At 39.7% G+C, this 24,691-nt stretch overlaps 1 protein-coding gene across 25 annotated transcripts in view; it reads right to left on the bottom strand.

Moving 5' to 3' along the window:
• The window catches only part of ESRRG (estrogen related receptor gamma), a 408,303-nt gene that overhangs the window by 221,504 nt on the left and 162,108 nt on the right, over positions 1 to 24,691 (bottom strand). For 11 of the 25 annotated variants that reach the window (XM_087774087.1, XM_087774097.1, XM_087774083.1 and 8 more), the window contains one exon: positions 15,011 to 15,069. The exons of 8 other annotated variants lie outside the window; for them this stretch is intronic. In XM_087774087.1, the coding sequence (XP_087630213.1) occupies positions 15,011 to 15,069 (59 nt within the window). Of the gene's footprint in view, positions 1 to 14,915; positions 15,070 to 24,691 lie in introns of all 25 variants that reach the window. 6 more of the 25 variants (XM_087774092.1, XM_087774090.1, XM_087774095.1 and 3 more) reach the window with 1 other exon arrangement.

The following is a 24,691-nucleotide window of genomic DNA, read 5'->3' as shown; positions in this document are numbered from 1 at the left end:
AACCACACAGCTATTTGCGATCAGTGGTTTTGTGTGGCTGTCCTTGCATTTTGGGAGGGAGAAGGGTTCAGCTTTAGGCACCCAAGTTTGAAAAGTTTGTCTGAAAATATGAGCTGACATTAGAAATCTCTTATCTGGTGAGACACATGACTCCACCTCAGGATGAGATATATATTAAGAGATATTTATTCAAAATTTGAAATTGAGGGGGAATTTGAACAGCGGCAATCATTCACAAGCAACTGCATGTTATGGAATCCGTGCAATGTGTTTCTAGAATAATAGTACAGGGATCCTCCATCTGCAGGAAGCAGAGAGGATGATACCATTCTGCTTTTTGTCACCAGCAATAATACACTTGAGGAAAAGAAGTGCCTTTAAAAAGATGTAAAGGAGGACTGTGAGTGCAGTACATGGATTATTTTTAACGGCTTAACAAGGATTAAACCACATCCATTAATTAATGTATTTTGAGAAGACTAATAAAAAATATCTGTTAAAAACATAATACATACATCTTTAGTATCAGCTCTGCTTTAGGAGGACTGAGTCTGGATAGGAACTGTGGCTAACAAGGTACCTGATAATGCTCCTGCAATAAGAGGTGAGAATTAGCTCTTATTAATTCATGTTCTTAGTGTTTTTCGGCATCACGAGCTGACCCGACGTGATGTAACAGGATGTGGCATGCCAGAATGCATCACAACGTGTTCAGAATCGTAAAAGCAAACAAACCCTCAACAACTAAACTTCCCTGCAGCTGCTGGTATGGAGTTCAGCATTCCTGATCAGACACTGTCTTAGCTTTATTATCAACGTGTTATACCTCCCGTTGGTTGTTCAATAAGTATTTTCTCTCGTCTGTTTTCTAAACCAGCCAAAGCAGGTCAATGCATCTTCATTTAAAAACAAAAGCACAGAATGCTGCTTAAAGCTTTGACTTACTGGGGGTCTTCTATTTTCTTTCCCTCCATGTGCTTCTACCTGGTATCACCCAAATCTAGCATTGCCAAGAGAAGACCAAGGTGATTAGGAGATACACACAGTTATTTTAGCAAATCCCTTAAAAAAATAGAATTATTTGGACTTGAAACAAGCCTGAAACATTAGAGCAAAAGAGAGTATAAAAGCAGGAGCTACGGCACCGTACACCCCATCTAACAAGGTGTTGAGCACCAAAGCCCAGGGGACTCTTGGTGCTCTCGCTGTGAAGATTAGACAAGAGCACTCGTGCAGGACACAGCAGGAATATGAAGGGACATGAAGTGAGCAATCCCAGCAGACAGCCTGTTGAAATGTCAGTCAGGCACTCTGCCTCCACCACCTTTCACAGAGCTAAACATCTCTTTATGTCAGAACAAATTGGGCGATCCTCAAATCTTTTTTTCCTCTCCCCTGACTTCAATGCGACGACGAGCGCCGGGAAGGAGAGCGGGAGGGAGTGCACACAGACAGTTCAGTTCAGTTCACATGAAAGTGCCCTGACATGCTACAAGACTGAATACTGATATTGGCAACTCTTACAATCTTATCAGAGAGGCAGGAGCAGCAGCAGCCAGCGTGCTACAGACCTTCCCCCTTTCCAATTACGCTGGGTGGCTGTTCCTTTCCCAAGCGTCCCGCAATGTCCTTTGAAAATAAACTCCTGGGCTTGATCAAAGGCCACAAAAGCAAACATGTCATTTCCTTATTTACGAGCATATTTAATTTTGTCATCTTTTTCTTGTTTCTACTCCCACCTTTCCTCGTTAGTCCATTAAGGAGGTCTAATTTTAACTGGCGTCTAGCATAGTGCTCAAATGGAGACTGGCAAGTGACCGCAATCTTATTTTAAACAATTCTGTTTCACTTGCAAAATTCTGTACAGGGTGTCTGGTTGGGTTTTTTTGACCACAAAAACATACACAGAAGTTATTTTTGCAGCATAATAACAATAAAGAAACCTTCCCACTGACTTCTGTGAACGTTAGAGACTTCTTAGTACAATTGTATAGAGATATAAGAATTACTTTGGTTTTTTCATTTGATTCAACACATGAAACATTGCCTTAAAAATAATCAGACAATTTTCATTCTTTAAAAAAAAAAAAAAGGACAACAGAAAACATAACCTAGCCAAGATGAACAACTCTGTGAAATCACTGGAACATCTGCCTTCAAGAACGGCAAGATTAAGATGCTAGTCCACCTTTAGGTTATAAAGGTTCCAAATAATAAAAATTTCTTGTGAAATAAGCATCTAAAAAAACCTCCCAACACCCCCCCCCCAAACACTATAAAACCACCCAACAACAACAAAAAAAAATCTGTGGTTTTAAAAAAATGCAAAGTGAATATTCAATAAGAAACTAATTAATTGGTCACTGTCATGCCTGGCCACTTACTCTTTAGATCACAGGTTTATTGCAAGCATGATCATTTGTACAGAATGATCAATTTCTAAGACTGTATTCTGGACAATATTTTCTAAAAGTTGCCTAGAAGTTCTCATATTAATTGATTATAGTTAAAGATCGCATGCATTACATTACAATTTCAAGTTTCTATTTATGTTTTTATGTTTTACCTACATTCAGGTAGGTAAGTGTCTGTGTATGGTACAGACATTACCAGACCATTTACTACTGCCCATTACCGCCAAGAAAAGAAGCCCATACTAGAATAAACTGTGCAGCATTTCTGGCATTCGTTAAAGGAAGAAAGCTTTGTAAGAAAAAAGAAATACCACTGATTTTTACAGGTGTTTAATAAAGATAAGCTGAAAAAAGGATTCCTATTTTAAGCTCGGTGATAGCTAAAAATGCATTCAAATATGTTCAAAAGCAAACCGAAGTCTCCTAAAAATGGGTGTTTAAAAGTATTCAAGAAAAGAGTAAAAATGCAAATAATATTTGTCACATTATTGTAGGATATGGGACAAAAACGCTCGTAAATTCAAAGAACCCTGCTGAGGCAAACTGCATTTCATTTAAATATGGCATTATTTGGGAGTCATTAAAACAGGAATAATGTTTATCGGTTGCATTGTAAAGGTTACTATGAGAAAACAGCAAAAGTTTGTCCATAGTAGAATGAGTGGTGCAAGGGACTGTGAGCATAACACCCTTCATTTTAGTTGTTGTAGCTGTGCCATGGGAACAAAGACGAGTTAATGTAATTGATAATTCACTACTGCAGAAAAAATACAGTAAAGATAATGAGGAAGCACCAGTATTTTCAAGAATCTCAGTCCAACATTCTAACGTCCTTCATATACATTACAATGAGACCAATGTAAAAAAAAAAAAAAAAAGAAAGGGTGCCAATAGTGACTGCTGACTTTCCACTCAGAAATGTGTTCAAACCTGAGAAAAAAAAGAAAGTATACAGTGCCTTGTGGTTGTTACAAAATATAAACAACTGCTCTCGTCCTTCCATTCAAACACCTTTCATGATTTTTTTTCAATATGGAAATATAAACCCACCTAATGGGACCCTTAGGCTACACAGAAGTGGGCTAATATGTTGGGTTTAATATAAAGAGCCTAACTCACAATTAAAAGTAGCTAACCTTGCTGAAGAGGGATGTTTTCTAGCTATAGCCATGAAAAACCTTCTGCAACTTGAGTTGAAAAGCTTTCATTTACATAGACCTGCATAAGTCCGTCTATACTCACTTCTAAAAACATAGTGAAATAATGTTAAAAGACCCCCAAAACTCTGGAGTTGCCATTTCGAACCTCAAACTGTTCTCTGCAGTCAATCAGCAGCATTAATTGCTGGTTATTTGTACATGGAAATCAAGATGTAGATGCACGCAGAGGCCTTGATTACGCAGACATTTAGTCAGTGGCTTGACTATTGTGAGTAGTTTTGGGAGAAGCAATCAAATTAAGCATCCCATTAAACATCTGATGTAGGTAAATCAGCTCCCAGGTCTTAAAATTTGATCCATCTTGCTTTCCTCCATCTATTAGATTCATTTGTATCTGTAAAAATCAATCATGTACTCGCTTTAGTCTTGCCTTAATTCTGTCAGTGAATTTAAATCCGTCACATACAGCACTTTTATGTAGTTTAAATTCAGCTATGAAGACCCATTATTGTTCCGAGTTAAAATAATTCTGTGTGACACCCTGCTAAATGGTGGTTCACCTGGAAGTGATGCCAGTCACCTGGACTGTCCCATGAACTGGTCTCTCTTCCAACCCATGTTGCGTCTGTCCCTTCTAATACGTATTGAGCCATGCGGTTCGAGGGGACGGGGAAAGGGGCTGGGATGTTAGACTGGCTCTTACTAATGAGGCCCAAGTCCCTCAGACATGCATACGCTGCTCCCTGACTCAGCGCTGCTGACGCCACCTTTGTTGGCAGCTATGGCCAAGCAGGCTTGGGGAGGACCCAGCAAAATGCTCGCCAGCCAGGCACAGTTCTCACCTAGCGCCTTCGTTCAGAGCTCAGCATTACTACTATTCAAAATATGTTTCTACTAAATATGTTTTTGTTGTTGTTGTTAGTAGTACAACCTGTACTGCTATATTTTCCCACCTCTCAGACAAAATGGGTGGCCTTTCCTGAAGCTGTTCTGAATAGAAACTGGAATAATGCCAGCAGGCTTTTGCTGAAGACCTCCACAATTGGCCTAATCTGCATTGCACCACATGGTACACCGTCTCCCAAAATCTTCACGTGGCCTACACCAATTTGTATTCACGTTATTTTCTTTGAGCTTGAAATTGATTTGTGATGTTCTTTCCCTCTGAAGGCTCACAATTTACATAATTTGCCATTATTCCTGCATCACACACTACTCCACATCGTGGGCTAAATTCTTCGCCATGGAAGCGGTCAGGCGTGGGCTTAACTTTAAGCACAAGAGGTCTTATGAGACATCTCTGCTACTGCTCACATGCTATACTTAAGCATACGCTTATTTACTTTCTCATGCGATAGCCTATACCTAAACATAGCTTCTTGGAGCTATTAAAAGTGGACACACAATAACTGCAAGCAGAATTGGGCTTATTGTCTCCACAGATTTGTGCTAATATACCAGTGTCTCAAGACATCACTTCATTTTCATAACAAGGAGGAGATTTAATTTCTGCGGATTTGTATAAAAAGCAATTTGGAAACTTTGTAACAATGATATTGCTTCCCATAAATGCCAAATTGGTAAAAACATCATAAGAGACAAACACAGCACATTCACAATATCATTTTTTTCTATCTTAAGCACCAGCATTACTCAAAGACATTATACTGCTAAGTATCCAAATAATTCATTCATTTTAAGGATAGAAAGCATAATATTATTTTGTTAAATTAAGGTCTCTCTTTTCCAAACAGCTCTTTTCCACTTAAACTGGGGCAACAAAGGCATCTCAAAAATGCATCTGCACATCAGGCTTTTATTTTCAGTTTTCAGGGTTTGTTCTGCTCTGGTTGGGGTGCACACTTGCCTTCTTGCTGAGTACCAAAATGTTTATTTTTGCAATTCCCTGCTTTGTATCATAAAACAAGCCTCAAGTATCACCATCTCATTCCTGCCTTCCATTGCTAGCAGGAAGGAGGAGGCTGGCAAGAGAAAACGTGGCTTACCTTTAACTGACTGGCACCACTGTAATATAGTATCTCCAGTTCAAAAGAAATTGTAATAACCTAAAGCGACCGTTTAAAATGATAACCCAGATCAACAGTTCTGACTAGGGTAGGCTGGCGGGGGGGGGGGGGCGGGGCAGACAGCCCGGTTTTAAGCGCACACTATTAATTGATGAACATCAGGACTTTGTGGTCATTTAGCACTCCCTATAAACGAAGGCTTGATAACAGTTATTGATCTCAGTTTTCCTGGAAGAGGATCCCTGGGCTCAGCAGTGAGCAGTTTTGCTTCTCTCAGTTCATAAATACAAGAATAGAGCTATTGCTCAAATGCCACCCTAACTGCCGAAAATGAAATAAAAGTAAAATTTCAGTGCAGTGTGGAAGCGATACAGGTGTATTTCCACAGGGTTGTTTTGAGTAGATAGCCCAAGGTTAATATAATCTCAAATTTCCTTATGGGAAATACAGAATTGCCACAGCTGACCCCAGCTATCATTTGAAAATATTTTCTTAGTGAATGTCTACTCAAACCATATAAGTATATAAGTTACTGTTTTTATTTATTTATTGATCTTCCTTGTGTTACCATGGAACTTGAATACCTCTGAACATTAATGAATTCAGCCTAACAATGTACAAGATGGAACTACGAGCATCTCTGCTGCCCAGGCAAGAAGCTGAGGCAGGGAATGGGAAGCGTTGGGTTGTTGCATCCCCAGCACTACTGTGTCACAAGAGGAAATAACGAAACTGAACTGGAAACAGCTATTGTATCTCCCATCTTACTCAAAACTTTCCCCCTATTTTTCTTCTTTCTAGCTTTTTCTCCCTAAACCTGTGCTATTGGCTGATCAAATCAAAAGCTGATTTCTAAAACTTTCTATGATGCTGCCAGAAGCGCCTACATCACCGATAATATATTATCACACGATTTAAACAGAGAAAATTAACGTCCTCCCTCTCTTTCCATCTCCCCTTCCCCAAAATCAGAAAAACAATCCCTACATCTCCTGACCCCCAGTTCAAATTAAATCCGGACATCGAAGAAGAGACTTAGAAAGAGGTGCACATCCCTTCTAGCGTGGATTTAAGGAGATGCTACACAAGTAGATGAACTGTTGAACTCAGGCCTCTGCCTTAAAAATACATTTCATTGGGATCGTTAATGCACAATATAAGTACCCAAACGACGTAACAGAATTCTGAAAAATGAATTAAGGACGTATTGCCATCTCTAGCAAAATAATAAAAGTAGGGAGATTAAGAGGCAAGCATATCTTTTTGAATTGTAAAATAGGTTTATAGGTCTTCTAATAACAACTTTTACTCAAACCTTACATAAATAGGCTTATGTGATACAAATATTACGTGGGCTATGTGGAAACTACAAGGTCCCTAATCATGTTTAGGGATTACTTGACAGAACAGAGACATTTCATTCCTATTGGACCTAGGGATTACAGCACAGAAACATCTAATATTCCATTTTTTAATTTCATGCATTTTTTATTTACCTTTAATGATGCTGTATATATTCATCATCCTGAAATATTAAAACAGTATGAAAAAAGTAATAATTTGGTGGAAAATTTAGGGAATGGGAATGCAACAGCACGCAAATCATACACTATCAAGTGCTTGATACACATTTAAAATTACTGCCTAGTACAGCAAAGCCAAATTCCTGGCAGATTTCTGAAGCGCAAAGTCACAATAAGAAGATCAGCAGAACAGACTGAAATAATAGAATATTCATCCCCCTAATCCATATGCAATTCTTTAGGGCTTTTTTTTAACAATGCATATGAGGTCTGACTGTATTCAGGATTTAAATAAGTTGTCTGTCTCTCTCTCTCTCTCTCTCACACACACATTCACTCAGTATTTTTGTTTAAAAAAAAAGTATATACAGTTATCATTTCTGCTCTACTGCACCCACATTGACAAGGTTAGCACATCTCCTCACACCTCAGATGAAACAATAGCATTTTAAACAACAAAAGTGTTAAAAAAAATACATTTATTCATACCATTGAAACCTCCTGCAACAGCTTTGTTGGAAGGAGCGGGTCCACTTTGCCTGGGAAAGGGATTTTTTTTTTCTTCTCTAATTTTTTTTAACTCTTTCCTACTTCATTCTAAATAATTATTGGTTAATTTAAAGAAATTTCACTTTTAGTTATTGGCAGTAAAATTTTGAAACCAGTATTAAGTCTCTGAGATCATGCATTTCTCTCTAGACAGATGTAATTTTAGATCTAGTATTGTATAAAAGGGACAGAGACCTAGAGACGAATAAATCATCACTCAAAAGACAGATGCTGATGATAATAATGATACATGTACAAAATGTGCATGAGGATGGGTGATGGGGAGGTGTAGTATAAAACTTCCATTGCCATGCATGTGATTACTGAATTACTTTCAAGTAGTGCAAAGATACAACTGAGTTATAGATGTTCCTCCAAACAAGAGCATGAAGAAATTCATACCATATCATACAGACATACAAAGCCTGATCTTGAGATCAAGTGGGTTTTATGCAGGTTTAACTCTATGATTAGGCTGCAGAATATCAACACCACAGATGGGTTAGATATAAAATGAATGTACCCAAACATAAGACATTTGCAACAGTAACATACACGTGGAGTTGCTAAATAAAGGTGCCTATATGTGATAATTATGGTGGCCACATGCAGAAAGCAGCTTTCACAACCATCATGACAATTCTTGTCACAACTCTGTTAGCGAGGCGAAGGAGCGCTAGGACAGGTGATGGTACATGGAAAGCCATCTGGTAAGTGAGAAAGAGCAGCCACATCCTGCCGAAACCCAAATACCCAAATGCAGCTACATGCTATTTGTGGTAACAGGTCTCATGAGAAACAGCCTGCAGTGTAGGTTGCTGCCGAGCATTTACCAGGACTTTGGGTTTCTGCCTGGTAAGGAACATGCTGATCCAACCCCCTTCAAATCATTCTCATGTGTTATTAGCCAAACTGTAATATCAGTTGACATTGCTGTTCAAATTGCAAGGTGACTGTTTTAATTTGATACGGACTAAATGAGCAATGTAAAACATATTAATGAAATTTTCTTTTTTGTAAGGAACCTGCTTTTCTTTGGTAAGAACCTGCTGTGATTTATGCAGCCGAGACACCAGTACCTGCCCATATTGTGATGCCCATCTACTGACACAGAGTCCAAACTTACTGATGCTTATTGCTTACAGTTATCTACTTATTATTGATAGATTGAGGAAAAAAAATCATAACCATACTGAAATCAGCAGGAACAGTCCAGCAACAACAGGGCTCGAATACATCCATCCTGTCTGTATATTTTTTTTGCAGGCACATAAGCCAAAGAATAAGCATTCTTAGAAAGGATTTGATCCCTACCAGTGAGAAAGGCGTTAAGTTGTATAAGGAAATAAAAGACAAATAAACATCAAACTTCTGCTAGAAGATATGATGAATAAGCAGGGTCTATTAATGCACACTGAACTTTGGAGAGAAAGCCTAATAGATGCCCTGCAGAGCTGCATTGGACCAAATCTGAATCTGAAAGGCACAGGTGGCAGCAGCTTTGCTGCAAACAAACGACAGTTTTAAAAGGCAGGGCAATTAAGTAAAAGTACAAAGTATTGTCTCATTTTGGGGGAAGAGAAAAAAAAAAAAAGGCTATAGAAGGAAGCAGGGATTTATTAAAGAGGAACAAAGAGCACCCAGTGAAAATTAGGGTATGCCTGAAATACATTAGTGCTACTCTTCCTTCTACTATTCTGTGTTTTACAGTATATAACATGTGCCTAGATGAGTCTTTATTTTAGTGAACACAACAACTGTTTGTGAGAGAGAAGGCTAGAAAAGAACAGGAAAACTTTTGCCCAAATTTCAATACTTTGGTTCCAAAGCACAGAGCTACTAAAGCTTTTCTACAAGCGTTTGTAAATACAGTAAACACTTTTTAATGTGCACAAGGAATACTTTGTTTCCTTGTACTCATTCAGAGCAATGGTTCAACCACCTTCTTTAGAAAATTTCTAAGCAAGCAACGCGAGACATATATTTGGAATACGAAAGTTTAATCCTACTCATTAAAACATGACAAACTTATAATTAATTGAGAACGGAGTCAATAATGAGAACATCCTTCAATGTAATGATGTTGGTACTATCAGTTGTAATATGGGAATATGTTATAGAAAGTGAAATATAATATGGAAAATTACAAATCAGTTTAAAAAAAGAGCAGTCTGAAAGTTTTTCCTTGGGTCGAATCTTTAAAACACAAATTTTAAATCCTCAAAAGTTACATCTTCCCAGTCATCAAATGAGATAATACATTACGTTGTTTTCCTGTGATGGGGAATAATTCAAGGTCTTACATTCCCTGATTAATCTCACAACCAATATTTAGAAAAGGTTTCTCTTTGAGCTAATCAAACTTGACAAAAGCAATCTTCAAACTATGCCACATTCACTGATTTGTAAGATCTCAGACTTGTGTTTTATTAAATGCAGTTTAAATTAGCAACAGCTCTAAATCCACCTGCTTATGACACCCCTCAAATCTCACAGACAGTACATGAGGTAGGTAAAAAAAAAAACCACACATGCAGATCAAAATTATGAGAACAAACTACTTTTTTTTTTTTTTTTTTTAAATGAAGGATGCCATTTTAGTTTTAAGATAGCAACCCTGTTTCTCACATTATATTGCATTTTGCGGGGGATAGTTGCTGATGGTTACTTTTTCTTCTGGAGCTAACTGCCTTCACCTTATTGGATACGGTATATCCAGTGATTCCTCCAAATAATGTTTATTTCTTTATACACACGAAACAGGATTACTTTCAATATAGAATTTTACAACATTCCTATGCTTTCAGTATCACAACAGTATCATCAGGTTAAAGGACATTACTCCAGAAAAGCAATGTTGAGATGGTACAGCTGTTACCATGAGGACAACTGGTAGGGAAGCACTACAACACTGGTAGGGAACACTGTAGGAAAGCATATGAATACCATCCCAATCTTCACCTTCACTGCCAACACGAATTGGCAGTGTTCTTTCTTTCTGTAAGCAGTCATACATGTGTAAACAGGATTTTCCCATGGTTTGAAAATGTGTTTAGATTTGGTTGCCTGACTCTCAGCACTAAAAGAGATCCCTGAGTTAGGGTAGCTGAGTAAGAGGAAGAAAAATATGGGAGAGGTGTAAGTATTAATTCTCTACTGCAAATATTCCAAAAGGAAATCAGGTTTCCAGCTTATTCTTCCTCTCAAGTCACACTTAAGTCCTGGATAAGTAAGTTTCTGAGCTACTGACTCCCCTTTATATCCTCATGGTTGTGTGTGACAGAGAAACTGTTTCAACATAGGCAATGTCTATGATCGAATAATATAATATAATACTCCATTAACAAAGACTCACATGTATTAGAAGTTGCTAGTGCAAATCTTTTTCAGACACAAGGAAGGATATCCAAATATTGGGTAACACACTCTGGGAAGACTATCAGTAAGTTTCTTTATTTGTTTATATAAATGGGCCAATGCTTTTTAAAGCACTTCAGAGCACTTAACTAAAGCAAACAAGCACTTGAACTTCAAATATCTAGCAAGAGAAGCTATTGACAAGTATGACTTTACTTAGTAAATCCTAATATCTTTGTGACCTTTCATTCATACAGTCTCTTCACGAACAGAAGCACCAGGCTCTTAGCTCAACTTCAACTCTACTGCAAGATACAGAGTGAGAGGGGTGGAGCAATTGCCTAGCCCCCTTTTATTTCTTTTTGCTAAAGCAAACTGCTTTATTTTTTCCTGTACAGGGATCCTGGGCCCACAGTAGTCTTTAGAAAGCAGTTTCTGATTCTGAAACCTCTTTCTCTCTCTTATTTGCCCTTTAAAGTAGGATTTTTCCATCTTATGAACCTCCTTTTCAACTCCTTGCTATCCATGGGTAGCTAAGCCTTGATTTGGGAATATGATGTTTACCAAACACTGTCCTATTAAGTCCCAACAGGTGAATAATGCTGTGGGAATAGCTTGCTATGCTCAGAAAAAGGGTGCCTTTGGTAAGTAGTAATGGCGCTAGCGTCATATGCATCTTTTAGGTCTTCATACTTATGATACACTCCCTAGCTACTGCATTATATACAATTACACCAGTCATTTCCTCACCTAGATTGGTGTGATCGGATTCACATATACCTTTCTGCTGAGAAATCAGCATCCAAATGAATAATCTGGAAGATTATTCTGCAGTTTTGGACAGGATATTTTTAGAAACATCATGGTTTCATACAGGTCAAGTAACATACAATTTCATAGCTGGACTCTGTCAAATCGGGTTTGCTGTATGCTCTGAGAAACAGTATGGATTTATGCATTTTGAGGAAAGGCAATTTTCTGAAGGAGAATGCCACCGATGTATGCTAGTCCAGCTCAAGTATTAAGTTGGCCTCGAGAACCACGAAGGTGGTGCTCAAAACAAGCTTTTTCTTTCAGTAGCAGGTACAGCTCATTCCCTAAAATCCTGCAGCACATTTTGATTTTTATTTCTCTCTTAATGTGTTTTGCATGCAGTCTGCATAACATGGCAGAAGAGAGGTGATAGCATAAACCTTTACTTTAACCTGGTCATTACCTTCTTAGAGAAAGGAAATAAAGTATTTTTAAGCTATATTCTGGAGCTCATTAGCCACATTGGGACTTCAGTTTACTAGTTTTAGGGGACATGTTGCACGTTCTGAAAGTGGTACTGGCTGTTTGGGATTCGTACTCACTAGTCTGGTAATGAACATTCTTGAAACCTTATTTTGATAGAAAAACCCCAATGGATGCAGTTGAGAATATGAACTACTCAGTGCTAAAACCTCAGTCTATGTACGGTTTCTAAAAGAAATAGCTTTGAAAATTCTTTGAAATACCCTGTAAGTTATAATTGGGTTTTAATGTATGAAATGGCTGAGTAATTTAAATGTTTGCAAAAGAAAACAGTCTTTCCTAGAGTTTATGAAGTGATAAGTCTATTTCTTAGAATGATTAACTACGAATCCTGATTTCAAACATGAGCATCTACTAGCATATGCTCTCCACAGCTGACAAAGCAAGATCATACAGTTTTATCAAATTAATATTCCAGGGCACAATTCTGATATTAAATCCCCATTTCCCATCTCCCCCTTGAATAAGTGCCTTGGTTTCTACAGAAGTAATTTTAGCTCCTACTCTTAAACGAAAAGTGAAACCAGGATTAAGCTCTGCTCATGATGCATTTTGGTCTACTGAATGACCCAAGTTAGATTTGTATGTACATGACATTCCCACTGGAAACTGAAAAAAAAACCAACCTAAACCCAGGAAGCTAGTAACATTCAAGGATAATAGAATACTTATTGCTTAAAGAAATTTTTTTAGTAGCAAGTGTGTATTAGAAAGACAGATGAAGTACAGCCACGACAGCATAAAGCATGCTTTTGGGTAAGAATGCCCCAATTAACGTCCCATTTAGAACAGCGATAAAACAAGACTATGACGAAAGAAAATGTAATTCAGTTTTGAACACGCTGCAAATAAGTAACAAGATCTAATTATTTAGAAAGCTCTCCAAGATCCCATGGCTTTGGTAGAAATGAATTAAAGGGTAAAATTAAAGAACAGAAAAAACTTAGACAAGTTGAACTGAAAGAGAAAAAGAGCAAAAAGCAGCGAAAAGAAACAGATCCAGGGAAAGTACTGGTCTACTTTATTCTAATAATAGAGTCATCAACAGAATATCTGTATGCACTAACACCTAATTTGAGCATCCTGAATTCTGATCCTGATTTCCAGAGATGGCAACTACACATTAAAAAAAAAAATACCTAAAATTGCTCATTACTAGAAATAGATTGGTTTGCATGAGAGAGGTGCAGAGTTAGATTCCCAGTTCATTTACAAATACCGAGATCATAAAATGAAGTCTCAAAGTCAGTCCTAACTCCCAGGTTAACATTCCCCTCCTGCTGGTAACAGCATCATTGCCCCTGGGACCCGTGAAATAACACACAGAGCGGCCACAGGGAAGATGCAGTTTGAGTGAGCCCAGCAAAAACTGAATGAGAGCTCAGGAGACGAGCATGAGAACTGGCAATTCTGTTCGGTATTCAAGACAAACAAATAGAGAAACATCTAAGTGGGAAACACCATTAGTAGTGAAAGGCCCGAATTTATGCCCATCTGAGCACCTGCCAACACAGGTCAGGGGCAAACAGCTCAACCCAGTCAGAAACTCAGACCATTCAGCAGAAGTGGAAGGATCTGCTCATATGGAGCAACTTCCAAAGCGGCGGTTGTGCTCACCTTTTCTTTTTCTCTTTAGCTTTCCTCCCTTCAGCAAAACTTGCTGGTACAGACGGTCAGCTACTTTGCTTATTCTTAACTATGTGAATGTAAAATGACCAAAGCAACATGAGTTTGCCCTGGTACCGAAGGTAATTGCCAGACTAATCCAACATGGTGTATGTTGGGCACAAGAGATGATGGCTGATATTCTGCAGTCAGCACATTTTGCACTGCTTGTTGGTTTTAGGTTTTAAATTGTTTACTAAACAGTAACTTTAGCCATGGTTTGGGTTTTTTTGGGGGGTGGGGGTGAGTGAGTGGTGTTAAATTTAATATAAACAAATCACCAAGGTATTAGAAAAACAGCAGCTAATTTACCTGCTGCTTTAGCGAATAGCTCAGGGACTTAAATTATAGTTTTCCCATACTTCCAGTTCTATGCTAAACATTACATTGTCAGAATTCTGTTCATCCCCTGAACGCTACATGTGACAACTCTTATTTTTGTGTTTTAACACTTAATCTAAGCACAGTTGCTTATAGAGTTAAGAGCCACCTCAGTGTTCTTCAAAACCATACTGAAGTATGAGATCACGCTTTGTTTTGAAGGTAAGAGTTTGTTTTGCCAAGACAGCAGCTTGTCAGCTTCTAGAACCTTCAGCCTTCTCTCTAATCTGTGCCTAGCACACATTTCCATGTTTTAACTTACTGAACAATTACAGCAGCCAAAACACGCTTATTTTGCGTAACTAAAACACCATATCTGAACACCTTGGACCCTCAGATCGTTCAAGAGCAGGACCAAAATTTGAAATGTTGGCTTAAAGATTAAGCGTGAGCCATTGCTGTGTGTGAAGTGATACACTTCAGGAGGCAAACCAACCCCCCCACTGCTGGCTGCCATCTCCCACCACCCCCAGCAGCTCCTGTGTGCTTGTTCCACCAGACAAATCGCAGAGGAGAGGGAGCGAACTCCCTTCGTGGACTCACCATCCTTTTCTAGTCACATTCACTATGCATTGCATTAGAAAATCGTAACGGTGTTAAAATATTTTGGCAGGATTTGTTATGGCCAGATCACTCACTTCCTTTGGGACACACAAAGCCTCCTCTGGCAATGAAACAGCCCAAATGTCAGCAAATCCTATAGAACAGAAAACGGTCTGTCAATGTAAAGCCTAAATGAATCTCCAATTAAACAAAACAAAACAGTATAACAAAAATGCACATACAGAGAAAAGAAACAACCTAGAAATGTTCACTTTTTATTAAGGTGGGTTTTCCTTTTTCCCCACCCTCCAGAAACTTTTTAACAGCATTACAATGTATTCATCACAAGGTGCTATTAGAGCACAAGCTCACTCCAAGCGTTACCAATTCACGGACAGATTAGAGGGCACATTAATAACATAGTTAATATGAAGTGTTTAGAGCCTTTACGTCGGTGACAAATACGACTCAGCCAAATTTCCTGACCATTGAGGCCACGGAGGAACAATTTGGTAGATTTCATCAACAGTTCTAATTATGTTCCTGTCAAGTCGAGAACAAAGTAATCCATAACTGGGGGGCTGCTCGGAGACAGTGCCACGCGAGAGTAATTTATGCCCAGGGCCCTCGCTGTAGTTAGTGTGCACAACGCTTGACTAACAAGTGGGTTCAAAAAAAGGAATTTATTAGGGAAAACGTAGCCCTCCAGCTCCGAGCGGCTCGTCAGGTGTAGGCTTAGGAGGAGTTATGAGGCAAAGTCTTCTTGTTTATACAAGCATCTGAAGTGCACACTGGCCTCAGCGGGTTTTAAAATGCAGGATTTCAGCCCAAAGTGTGGCTCTGGCTTTTGCTGGAGCAGGACAAGCCCGCTGCCAAGGCCAGGGTGTGACCCAGTGCTTTTAAAAAACATTTCAGTCCTTGGGACACCAGCAGCGCCACCTGAGAGACTGAGCGGTACCGATGCCCTTTTGCGATCCTATAAATAACACGCTAATGAAAGATGCAAAGGGATTATTAGTAACAGTAAACTAGAATGTCACAATACACAACGCATTTCTTACTGCGGCCCGCCTGGGAAACGGGCTGAGAAAGGGAAGGAGGGGGGCAAACGGGGGAGAAGCTGTCATGTAATTTTGAGTCATTTTCCACTGTGATCTATATTGGGATGCAGCTTCTATCCTTTCAACGGGATCGTTTTATATATGACACTCTTGCTGCATTTCACGAAAAGGTAGGAATGTCTCCCTAGCGCTAGGAGAAGTGCAAAGCCTGGCCGTGGTCATTCAGGACTGGCTACTTGCATAAGTAGTAAGATGTTAGAGAAAATAAAATGATACATTTCAAATGTTATTAAGAACAGTATCTGTAAACACAGGGACAAAGAACATTAGCAAAAATTAGATTCATGTGATAAATACAAAAAGCTTAATGGGTTTTAAAGCATAGTTTTCTGAAGGTAGCTGTGGGCATACACTGCTGTCAGCAGTTTTAGATTTTTAACAAGACAAAAACCCACAGAACTTAAAAAAAAAAAAAAAAAAAGAAGTAATTTTACAGCCTGTTCTTTGATAGTCAAGAAACAAGCTTATAAAAGCATTACGAGCTAACCAAAGCAGCAGCCTGCTTTCATGGACCATACAACAGCTTAGATAAGGGGAATGCTCACGCTGAGGACCTGTTTCGGAGACCAACTTGCCATGCAGCCCTAGGAAGGTCACTTCCTTCGCCCATGTTCCCCACCGGTAGAATGGGAGCAAGTGTGTGAAGGCAAAGATGTTGTCCCCATATGACATATCTTATCAATGGATTTTTGGCTGTACAAAAATGTCACTAGCTTCACTGAACTATTGGTTTTACTTTACCTTTTAAATACTAGTTGAACACTGGCACAGAGTGAATGCAGAGCACGGTTGTGGAGCACTACATCAAAACCCTGAGCTGCTTCTTTCACACTCTACTAAGGTTTCTTATTCAAATTTGCTTGAACCTGTAAATTCTTTGCTGTTAAGTTTCGGGAATTTCCCAGCACCTACAGAGTGGGACAGTATTAGTCTCATGCGACCAAAGCTTCACAGAATTATGATTACTTGCACCCTTTACATCCAAGGATTAAAAAAAAAAAAAAAAAAGTACACTTTAGAAGCATTGATGGCTTAAGCTTCACAAGGAGGCAAAGAGAAAAGGGAAGGACACAGTCCCATTCTGCAGATATGAAAAGAGAAACCTCTCTGGTATATCAGACAGATGGTAATTCGGAAGCCAAGCGATGCCTGGACATTATAATTCCCAGACTCGTGATTCAGTCACAAGACACGCTTCCTTTCCTGGTGAAATGTCATGCTGCCACATGCTTCTGTTACAGAACACATCTTAACCAAGTGTAGCAAAAGCATGATGATCCTATTAAGTATCTAACATCTAATACCTTGTGAAAACTAATTTAGTGCTTTATCAAATCTCTAGTTTGTATGTAGAGCATAAACTGGCTACATTTGCTAATAGGGCAGATTGACCCATCCCATATATTATCAAACCACATCAAAGTCTGCTGGAGGACATAGCCTTAGCTACTTATTATCCTTTGCATTAACTCTCTCACTAGCTACTCGACCAATACATTTTCCTGTAATACATCTGTCATGATTTTGCAGAGAAATCAGCAATTCTGAACAGTGCAGCAGTTAGAGACAGATAACAGGACTAAACCCATCATGGTCGCCTGGCTTTCCAATCTACTGTTAATTGGCACAGACGGAAGCCCTGAGAGCTAGACTTGCACAACAGCATGCCACTGCTGGACCCCAGAGATTCAGCCTCTTAGTTAGATTTGTATTTTTAGAGCTTTAGTCATTCGCATGATTTCTTCACGATTTATTACATACAAGAGAGAAATAAAGTTGGATGCCAACACCTTTGAATTTACAAGATATTTTTTTTTTAGCAGAAAAAGGGCATCTTATGCAAGAGAACGTGTGGCTTAGTAGTCAGGAAAAAAGTGCTAGAGTATTACTAATAATAAAGTTAGCAATATTAGATCAAATGAGAACATCTTTCTTGGCTTGGATACTATGCAATCTATTCCCACCTGTGTTATATTGAGGGTCATATTTGTGACACTGCATAATGAATTAGATCTCTGAAGCCATGCTTCTAACTGTCTGGGACCTTGCATATATGGCTAATACAGGGTTTGGAGTGGTTTGTTTGGTTGTTTTATTCTTAAATTACAGTTGCTACTATCCTGTTAGATAGCATTTGTCTTTGGACTTGGAAATCCTGAGCCAATGTACATGGGACTCTTACTGACCTTTTCTGACTATTTGACTACCTATCATCACCATAACCCAGAAGTTAGTGCTAGAATATTTAAAAAAACAAAACAAACAAAAAAAACCAACAAAAAGTAATCAAAAAAACCAACAACAACAGAAAAGCCAAAACATACTCTCTCTTCAAGAAGAAACCAAATCCACTCAATGGAAATAAAAGATGCTTCTCTCACTTTGCATATGGGATTGTATATAGTTCTGAAATAGAAGTATATCCCTCGTACAACCCTAGTCATTCACATTTAATTCTACAGCTTCATTTGTTTTCTCTTTGTACAGTTTCTCAAGTGCTGTCATTGTCTTTTCCCTTATAAATGCTGGCCCTCCACATCATTAAACAGTAATATAATCAAATAAAAGGCATTTTGGGGAGGATGTGGGGGTATTATTAGAAGTTTTGTAGTTTCTTGATGATCCCAGATCCCATTAACGATAGGATCATTTTTAATCCAGAGAATATTAAAAACTGCTTAGAGCCCAGTTGTGGTTTAGCATCACCAACTCAGGCAAGCCGATACAGAGCGCCTTCTACTGGGCAAAACTTCTAACAAGTAAACTTCTAGTCTGGGGGAGTAAATTAGATTAAAAAAAAAAAAAACAAAACCACACAACCCAAAAAAGCAGGTAGTGAGTTAAAACATCACAACTTTGAATTGAACTGCAAGTCTTTGGAGCTTTACCCCCTGCCCCCCTTCCTTTCCCTCTGTATTCTTCTTCTTCTGTTTTTATGTTGAAATCACAGGAACTACGCAGCCTAGCAAGGCTGTAATCACTCAGCAGGAACCTGGCACAAGCACAATGCAACCACCAGCCAGGCAGCAGGAAAATGAAGGAAATCTCTCTCTCCCTCCCCCCTAGGTTTCTTAAAAGGGGCTCGGTGTGAATGAATCTTCCCGGTAGCCACCAACAATTTCTTATTCCTTCCGAGCAATCATCAATTTCAGCATCAAGTGGTTTAGTGGCTCTACAACTGGTAGTGGCAGCGGAGTAAGCCCAGCATGCAAACGTTTTGGCTAATTTAAAACCCTTGTGCTGCCGAATCAAACATGACAAGACAACAGTAAAAAGAGAGGCTATTATCCCAAATGAGAGTCAGTGGATGGCTGAAATTGGCTTGAGTGGCAGAGACAAAAGAGGTGGAAGGAGCAGGGACAACCAGGCATGATAATACCAGATACAGCACACACTTTCTCCCCCCATCCCCAGCGCATTCACACATATCGCTACCTGGAGGAAGAAAGGCAACGTTTCTGAGTTTCATGGCCAGGCAGAAAAAATACACTTAAGAAGATTCAAAAGAAATTAGTACCTGGCAAAGCATCTGCCCCATGGGTATGGAGAAACTTAACTTACAAGAGACGCAGCCCTTTCAATAGAAACCCTAACACTCTGAAGACTAAAACTGTCATTTCCTACCTGAATTCATGTCCTGCTGCCCAAAGTTCATTACCGTGGGTTGAGGACTGGAAGCACTGATTTAGGATAGAGTAACCTTAGAATGAGAATAATCTGTGGTGTGGCTACTGGTGAAGAGTTGCTACACACACAGAGCTCACCAAGCACCCAGATCCCAAAGAGCTGCTGGGGAGGAAAAGTGGAGGGCAGAGGAATTAATTTTGCAAGGCATTTGGGAGACCACAAGCAGACTGATGATGTTCGAAGCCATGAACCCTGGTGATGGCTTGCAGCTCACAGAATGATGACCTGTGGGATCACTGGAGAGCAAGCAAGTTGTCTTTCGCAAGATTAACAATTTAGAAGTGCTGAAATTAATTTTGTTTAATAGCCATGGGTGCAGACTCCTTACAAAGTAGGTTGCAAGGTCAGCAAGCCTCCTAAAGCCTTTTAAAATGCAGCTTTTTATAGGGACAGTAGATTTAGGGTAGCTTAGGGCTTAAAGATCTAAAAAGCAAAAGTAGTGTAAGAGGTCATTTCTTACCACTTCCAAATCTTGGGTGAAGACATGTTCTCCATTTCACTTCTCACTCTATAACATACACTTATTGGTACATTCAAAGCTACTTGAGGCAGTATGTGTTTTAGGGTAGGCAAGGTGAAAAAAGACATTAAAATCAAGCACGAGAACCAGATTAACCAGTACATAGCAGGCTCAGAGTCACACTGGAACGTGCCTACCTGTGTTTAAAAAGAGGTGATGGGAGGAAAGAAAAAAAAATTAAATATATATATATATAGGAGAATGAGAGACTGGGAGGAGAAAGACAAGGGCAAGGAGAGTGCTCACACCCTTGTCATCATTCAGAAGTAGTTCACCTGTGATTCACATCTGCCTCCTTATACGAGACCATTACACTCTAAATTACTGTACTGTACAAAGTATTTCAAGGAACAGCTGGGCTCAACACTGAAACCCAAATCAACCATTTAAAAGACACTTGCTCAGCTTCACACCCTAGTACGTGTAAGCTATCACTCACAACATATCAAAATATGCTGGCTAGCGCTCCCTTATAGGACACTTTTGTCCTACATTTTTAGCAACAGCATCCAACTAATTGCACAGGTAAAGTTTGCAGCGAGTGCAAGGTTGGGAAATAGAAATGGGCCATTTGTTTTGCACCACTGTGTAGGACGGTGTGAATTTGCTGAATTAATCACATTACCTTGAAAAGTACTCACACTTTGTGAGGCTGGGCCTGTGTGAAAGACAGGCTCAGGAATTCAAGCAGGAGTCCAACCCCAAAAAAGTATGCATCCCAATGCAGAAAACATTCAGTATTTATACATATCCACCTGGTCTTGCAAACACATCTTCCCAGGGAACCAAGAAGCCCAGGTGAGAATATGACCACGATGGATACAGCGTGTGGGTTTGTTTCATCCTGCCCACTTCTTTCACATCTTCCACACCCCACACTCCCCTCCCCCCCCCCCCCCCCCAATGTGAAGGAAACACAAGGTTTAGTTTTCAGAGAAAAACCAAAAACAGTAACATGCCAAGCAGCAGACATGCAAGCTGTTGATACACAGCCTACCCTGGGACAGGTAAGTGTTACTGAACAAAGAAACCTGCGCTGCTCGGCTGTACCGGCAAGTGGAAATGCTTCAGCCTTTGCAGGCAGCCTGGAGGAGAGAAGCGTGTTGTCCTGCATAACGAGACTTAGTTGCTATGGTCCTGCAGACGGAGGGGGCCATTTCCCTGGCAATGAGGTAACTGACGGTCATTAGAGAAGACAGAATTAATTCAGCTGCGAGCCTGTCGCTGACAGTGGCCAAAGCGAACGCACCAGCCATTTTTCTCTGCCCCTTGCACAGGGAGTTCGAACAAAGAAAGGAGCCCCTGGGAAATACTTAAGACACCACAAGAAAATCATTTTAGATGCGTATTAATACTGCCACCAAATACTGCGTGCTTTCCAGCTGACATATGCTGCTGTGTGTGGTGTTTGTTCCCTTTTTTTTTTGGTCTCAAGTTGAATTCATATCCTCATGCAGCACTCCCAGAAAAGCCCAGTTCACAGTTCAGCAAGGCACTGCTTAAAAGGCAAGCCTGATACAGGTCCTTAGGGCATCTCATCCATCCTGCGCTTGGATGGCATTCTTCACCAAGGGACCCCATTAGGAAGGAAGGGCAAACTGAAATCCTAACCCAAAGCAGCCTGAAACAGCACCGGCATATTGGTATAGCAGCGATGGATGAGACTCCATTTGTCTTCAAAACATGGGAAGCCAATATATCTGCTTCATTGCAAACTCAACTTTACTTTCCAACCTTGTAGTGTACTTAAAGCTAAAACGTAGATCAGCTTTCTATCCGGGGATAAAGCACAGAGAAGTGTCACCCAACACTCCAATTAAACAGATTGGAAGTGATGCACTTCCAATGCAACTCCATACAGCAAAACACCCCGAGATACACCATCTACGTTTAAAATCAAATTGCCCAGGAAGGCACAGCCATAAGCTACAAAAGGTTTCCTTTCCCCTCCATACAGTGGAATAACTCAGAAGCATCTTATGCTAGTACAAAGCTTGCTGGAAAACGCAGTTGCTGTAGGAATGCTATCAATACCGGAGATATCACAGATCCTACTCTCCCTACAGAAGGTTAGGCCCTTCCAAGCAGGAAGAAACAATATGTTTGTTCTGTGGCCAAAATAATTATAGGCTTACCTATATTGCTTTATATTTCTCCTTTCATAAAAGAGCTTTGTATTGGTGTTGAATGAGCTGAGTTGTCAGACTAGTACTTATCTGGAAGTCTCTGGGCTGAACTCAGGTCTGGCTGAAGTAGATACAGCTTTGGACTTCTCTTTGCATGTTAGTATAGCAAGTATGTAACGTTACAGCATGAACTCATGTTCTTCATCCATGGGGGCAATTTCAAGGAAAACAGAGATTCAAATGCTGTAACATGAAACATGCTTGGTAGAAAAGTATTATATTTTTGCAAGCTGGTCACCTGCTTATAGGAATCTCTAAGCACGGTTCTTATTTACAGTTCAGCAGTATCTACTGTTCCAGGTAAGATCCTCCTGCACCAAGAGGTGTACAAGTGCAAAGAGAGAAGACCACCATGACCAATACATACCGCAATTTAAAGAGACCAGTCAGAGAACTGCTAGGAATTGAATGCACGTTTCTTGTGCTCCCGCCAGGAGCCTAAACCTAAAGGTTATTCTGTCCTAGTGTAGCACCATATCACCTCTAGCGCCAATTAGGCTGACCAGAACCGTATATATCTACCTGCCTATTCAATTCATATCAGGAAGAAAGGAGGAAAAAAAAAAGCAAGGTCAGACATTTATGTATGAGCCACATACCTTATATGAGTAACAGCAACCTCACACAGACCCAAACCCCCAACTCAACAACAGAAGCTCTGCCTCCTCCTGATCAGTGCACAGTTAATTGTTAATAAACAGTCACCTCACTCCAAATGCCAGACTAATTCTCTTCTTATCTGTGTTCGAGATCACAAATATATCTCCCACCAAAAGCCCTTTTGTGTGTCTGTGTTTATTGCCTCCGTAAATCCAGGGAGAAGGCTAACCTAGGTATTCTGCTAATCTACAAAACCTAATTAGCATGGACCAAAGACAAGGACAGCTATGTTTTCTGACACACTGAGAAAGCTCACAGGGTGTCATCCTAAGCAACTGCAAAACCCATATGAGACGTCTAATGAGACTGTCCCAAACCTTCTATTTAAACTCCTTGCCTCAGAGTTTTGACCTTTTTTCCCTACACAGCAGACTTTGAATTGGCCCTGGCCATCAGGAGAGCAGGAGAAATGCAAGAACCACCCTCTTCAGTTCGATTCTCCTTGGGATCAAACATTTGTCATGAAACAGAAAGATGCTGCCTCAAAAGCCTGTTTTTCCTCAACCTGTAATGTTCTAAAGACCTCTCAAAAAAACGTCTCCACAGCCTAGAAGATGGCAGTGAAACATGAAGTCCAACCACCCCCTCACCATTGCCGTGCATCGGCAGTTTTTCCTGCCCACAGTACGGCACTTATTTTTTAATTACTTGTAAAAGAAGGGGGAGAGGGGAGAGTTGGAAAAATAAGACTGTGATCTTGACAGACAACAAAAGAAAGGAGACCTAAGTCAGCCAGCTTCAGTTGCAAAATGATTCCTATGAGCTTCTGCCCGTGTGTGACATGTGAGAAGAGCCTGCTCTTTCTCTGAAACACTGAAAAAAGTCAGATTCTGCCAGTGATTTTTGATGTATATGTAGGTAGCAGGTACTAACTTTACTGAAATCATCGCCATACTCATGATTATTAACCATCGGTTCCAGAAGAAACATCAAGCTTTGGTCATGAAACCTAACGTTATTCTCTTCACCTCACCATCTTCACTCCTAACAACCATGAGGCCAAGAGACACCGTACCATATAACAATTTTTTCCAAAGCCATGACAAGACTCAAATGAATCTGATGCTCATTGCAATTCCCAGAAAAACTGAGAAGCTTACTATTTCCACTGGAAAAAAAAAAAAATATTCTTTGTTGCAGTCGCCTTTGAACTTCTGCCTGTACCACTGGGACAAATGCATTCAGTAGCAGGAAGAGACGCACTAGGAGGGCTTTTTTGATGTAGTACAAGAAGAAGAAAAAAACAAAAAAGAAAAAAAAAAAAGAAAAAAGGTGTTACTGCATGTCCTGTACCTATTCTGGTAATATTTTTTTTTTTTGAGGTAAAGCCTCCTTCTTTTAGAAAGAACGTTCCCTATTTTCAATAGGATTTTAGGTCTAGTCCATGCAAAGGATTTTCAAACCAGCTGTTATTGTAGCACCAAAACATGTTAAGAATATTGAGTGAATTAATTAAAGCACCCTGATACACCAAAAAAAAAAAAAAAATGAAGAAAACCTGAAGCCCAAGATGAAAACAGGCCAGTAAACACTGAATTAATTTTTTTTGTCTCTTTTCCCTCAGGCACGTAGAGCAGTCATTAGGGAACGGTCCAAAGGAGC

This window comes from Nipponia nippon, unplaced genomic scaffold, assembly GCF_047370975.1.
Source record: "Nipponia nippon isolate SJK-2023a ecotype South Korea unplaced genomic scaffold, ASM4737097v1 scaffold_4, whole genome shotgun sequence".
NCBI classification, from domain to species: Eukaryota; Metazoa; Chordata; class Aves; order Pelecaniformes; family Threskiornithidae; genus Nipponia; species Nipponia nippon.
This window is presented reverse-complemented; position numbering and strand designations above follow the sequence as displayed.